At 45.9% G+C, this 4,395-nt stretch overlaps 1 protein-coding gene across 1 annotated transcript; it reads right to left on the bottom strand.

The window, feature by feature from the left end:
* Positions 1-366: 366 nt before the first annotated feature.
* Positions 367-1,456, bottom strand: LOC107518388 (olfactory receptor 6Q1). Its single transcript, XM_016159971.2, has one exon. The coding sequence runs from the start codon at positions 1,441-1,443 to the stop codon at positions 490-492; it is 954 nt and encodes a 317-aa protein (XP_016015457.2). The 5' UTR covers positions 1,444-1,456; the 3' UTR covers positions 367-489.
* Positions 1,457-4,395: the final 2,939 nt, after the last annotated feature.

Genomic DNA, 4,395 nt, shown 5'->3' with positions numbered 1-4,395 from the left:
CAAACAATTCACATGGTGTGCCTGTGGTCTAATCAAACTCGGTGTGGACACCGAAATGTTAATTTTATAAAATGTTTACATGCCATGAAATATTGATTTGTTTACATGCCATGAAATATTGATTTGTTTTTCAACCTTTTAAAAATATAAAAACTATTCTTAGCTCACAAGCCATTAAAAACAAATGCTGAGCTGAATTTGGCCCATGAGCCTTAGGGATGTCGACTCCACAAAATGGAAAGAACTTGGATCCTGTGTGCCTGTTGAGCAGAGCCACCCACTAACCTAGAATACTAACTTTGGACTCTTGCAGGAAGAGAAAATCTCCTTCATTCTCTCAGCTCCCTTATAGTTAGGTCTCTCTCATTATAGCAGATTCGCATTTTACTTTACCATAACTCTTGACTACTTAGGCCGCTGCTCCATTCCATAGTCCTCACCACTCTCCTTCTAAAGCCAAAGCAAGGAAACTGGATCCCACCTGCCCCATCACTGACCTTTCCAAGACTTGAGGGAAAAGGCTCTGCTCAGAGCTCCCTTCACTTCCTTGTTTCGAAGACTGTAGATGAGAGGGTTGAGCATTGGTGTGACAATGGAGTAGAAGACAGACACCACCTTGTTGAAGTTGATGGAGGAGGCCACTTTGGTCCGTACGTACATAAAGAACAGCGTGCCATAGAAGAGGCTCACCACAGTCAGGTGAGCTGCGCAGGTGGAGAAGGCTTTCCGGCGCTCAGCCGCTGAGCGGATGTGCAGCAGCGTCCAGACAATGTTGCCATAGGACACAGAAATGACTGCAGAGGAGACCAACAGTACCGTCAGAGAGACCAAGAAGTCTGTGGTCTCCTTCAGGGTGACATCTGAGCAGGACAAAGCTAGCAGGGGCGAGACATCGCAGAAGAAGTGGTCAACGACATTGGGGCCACAAAATGTCAGCTGAGACAAGAAGTAGATGGGCAAAATGGGCGTGAGGAAGCCCACCAGCCAACAAGCACCAGCCAAACGGACGCAAGTGCCCCAGGACACCAAGGCCCCATATCGAAGAGGCATACAAATGGCCACATAGCGGTCGTAGGCCATGGCAGCCAGTAGGAAACATTCAGTTGCCCCGAGGAAGGTGAAGATGAAGAGCTGTGACAAGCAGCCAGCATAGGAGATATTCTTGCCCCCATCTACCCCAATAAAACCAGCCAACATTTTGGGCACCGTGACCGAGGTGTACCCAATTTCAAGGCAGGACATGTGTGTCAAGAAAAAATACATGGGTCGCCATAGCCGATGGTCCAAACTCACCACCAAGATGATGGCCAAGTTCTCCACCAAGGTAAACAGGTACATGGCAAGGAAGAGTGTAAAGAAGAGGAAGCGTGCTTCATGCGCCCCTGCAAAGCCCGCCATGACAAACTCTGTAACGTGCGTCCAGTTTGGGGTATGTGGCTGCATGTTGGGAGTGAGAGCTCAGTAGACTCATAGTCTTGTAGATAATGACCACTCAAAGAGGATCTGTGAGGATGTCGGACTGAATATCTTCCGTTTCAGAAGAGGAAAGTAAAGTCAAGACACTCTCTTTACTCTCTTAGACAGTTTCAGCACAAAATAAAAAGTGCTAGACAAAAATAAGACAGGATATTATGGGAATAAATAGAAGGGAAGCTTGACCAGTCTTGAGCAATCAGAGAAATCTTCTTGGAGGAATGGCTGTCTAAACTAGAACCTGCAAAATAAGTATAAGTTAGTGAGAAAAAAGATAGTAAAGTGGAGGAGATATATGGATAAAATCTCAGACACCAGGGAGAAGATTGTGCATTTGGAAAACTTCAAGCAGATTCAGTTCACCATAGAGATTAAGAGCTCGGCTTCCTGATCAAACGTACCTGACTTCAAATACGAAAGGACCTAACTAAAGAGCTGTGAAATTTTAAATTGGATAATTCCTCTAAAGCACTTAGCATTGTCTTTATGTCAATAAATATTAGAGAAATTTTACGTGTTGATTCTCCTGTAATAGAGTATGGAGGGGAGATGGCTATTCTTAAGTTTGAGGAGTGGGGTTGGAACAAGATCATGAAGCGCTAGTGACCAAGTCCAGAGAGTGGACAAAGCTTCAGTCTGAGGGTGAATGAGAGCCTTGAAGATTTCTCAGCAGGGGAGCAAGGCTATACTTTCTGCCCTCAGGTGGGGCGAGTGTGCTGTGCTGAGATGAGTTTGGAGAGGATCAAGATGGGAGGCAGGAAGACCAGACTGAGAGGCTGTTGCAGGTATAGCTAGGAGTGATGGCGGCCGTGGTCGCTAAGCATGGAGAGTGACTAGAGTTATTAAGAGAGCGAATCCACAGGATTAAGCCTGAGTGCAAGCTCCGACCTCCACTTGAAATATGTGGAGAATCACGAAATAACGTCATTTTTTAAAAACAGATAATACAGATCCTTCCTTGTTTTAGGATCTAATGCGAGAATATATTGTCTCCATTTCTGGAGCAGTTTAAAAATATAGCCTACAATTTTTGGCACTCTTTCCATTAACAAGTGTGGTCACTCCCCTTGAATCTGGGCTTTGTGACTGCTGGACAACAAAATACTGTGCCAGTTTATAGGACCGGGCCATGAGAAACTATTTCTTCTTCCTGCTTCTTGGAACCCAGCCACCATGGTGTGAAGAAGCCCAAGATGCCTGTGGAAAGATCCCAGTGGAGGGACTAAGGGTCTCCAGCCCTCAGCCCTGGCTGAATCCTCACTGAGAGCCAGCGCCAACATGCCAGCCAGGTGAGCAAGCCATCTGAAGAATAGGTCCCTCATCCCCCAGTCGAGCTGGCTCAGCTGACACTGAGTGCTCCCCAAATTGCAAATTTGTGAGCTAAATAAATGATCATTGTTACTTTAAGCCACTAAGTTTTGAAGTGCTTTGTTAAGAAGCCATAGATTGCTGAAATGATTACATACCAGTTCTATAACCTTGGGCAAATTCTTTAATATCTCTGACCCTTTGCAGGGAAAAAAAAAAAAAAATAGTGTTTTGTCTACAGTCCAAAATGCCTGAACTGAAATTTGAATCCGGGTTTGCCAGAATCTGCAACCCTTGCTCTTTCCCCATAAATTATTAAGCAGTTTCCTTGATTTAACATGCCATGATTTCCTGGCAATAAAAGCATATAGAGATACACAATCAGAAAATAAACAAGGTCAAAGGCTTCCGATTCCCACGTGTGCCTTCACCACACCTAAGTCCGTGCCCCAACATCCCCACTGTGTGTGGTTTATAAACACCAGCTTTCTGGCTGAAAGATTGCATTGCAGCCCCTCATGTTCACTGTCCCGTTGGCTCCAGGTAATTTCAGGGTACAAATCCTGCACCATCCTCCGGCTGGCAATTTGACTTACCATGCAGCAGTTCAGGAAGAGGGCTCACTCTGCCCAGGTGCCCTCCTCACAGGGATACTCACTGCTGTAGAAGTCTGACACGACTCTGTGTTATAGACACAGTACAGTTTCCATTGTAAAGTTCTCTGAAATGGTCATTCTTTTTCACAGTCGGCAGGAGCATGAGATTCAGAGTCAAACAGATCCAGAAGTGAGCCAGTCTCGGCAATTTACTAGCTTGGTTGCGTCATCCATGACTCGATACTCTTATTTCTGAATCTTACCAGTCCTTTCAGCTGCGACTCAAGTCTGATGTTCCTGTCTTCACTAGAAAGACTTGTCCATCCCTCATTCTTCCAAACTGGCATGCAGTTCAGACCGACACATGTACAGGGCACTTGCTCTGTACCGAGACCCATGGCGATGCTGAGACCATCCTGGCACAGAGCATCTGCCCCCCCCCCAGCATCCAGAATGGGGGCTGCTACAGAGAAGGTATTGCCTTATAATAGTTTCAGTTTCCTGATCCCTGACTTAGACAGAGGACGGCAGAACAGAAGGGGAGTTGTATCAGGTCCAGATAAGTTACATTGAAAAATCTGCTTTTATTACTCAATAGCCGAAGGAGGGGGAAAGAAGTGGGATGTTTTACACGCAAACACACACACACACACACGATAGGTGCGCCCTTCCCCTTCCTCAGCGTGGGAAGTAAGTGTGCTTTCCTCACTCTTCCCCCCCATTCGCGGGTTAAATTCTCAAGACTTTGAGACCTCAGGGGATGGGGGAACCGCAGGACCGGAGAAGCCTGGATCCCCAAGGAAAACACTGCTGCCTTCTGGAGTAGGGTCATCGGACTTGTTCTGCCAGAGAGTAAATATTTTAGGTTTTGTGTGCCACATACAAGCTCTGCCATATATTCTTCTTTGGGTTTTCATGGTTTTTAAAACCCTTTAAAAATATACGAGTCATTCCTAGCTCATGGGCCATGCAAAAAAAAAAAGGCTGGAGCTGAATTTGGCCCATGGGCTGTAATTTC

This window comes from Rousettus aegyptiacus, unplaced genomic scaffold (assembly GCF_014176215.1).
Source record: "Rousettus aegyptiacus isolate mRouAeg1 unplaced genomic scaffold, mRouAeg1.p scaffold_m13_p_5, whole genome shotgun sequence".
Classification (NCBI taxonomy): domain Eukaryota; kingdom Metazoa; phylum Chordata; class Mammalia; order Chiroptera; family Pteropodidae; genus Rousettus; species Rousettus aegyptiacus.
Note: the sequence above shows the minus strand (reverse complement) of the source record. Positions and strands in the feature narration are given on the sequence as shown.

What these genes read in the sequence shown, in the direction of transcription:
- LOC107518388 (XM_016159971.2), bottom strand. Translation starts at nt 1,443, where the DNA reads ATGCAGCCACATACCCCAAACTGGACGCACGTTACAGAGTTTGTCATG.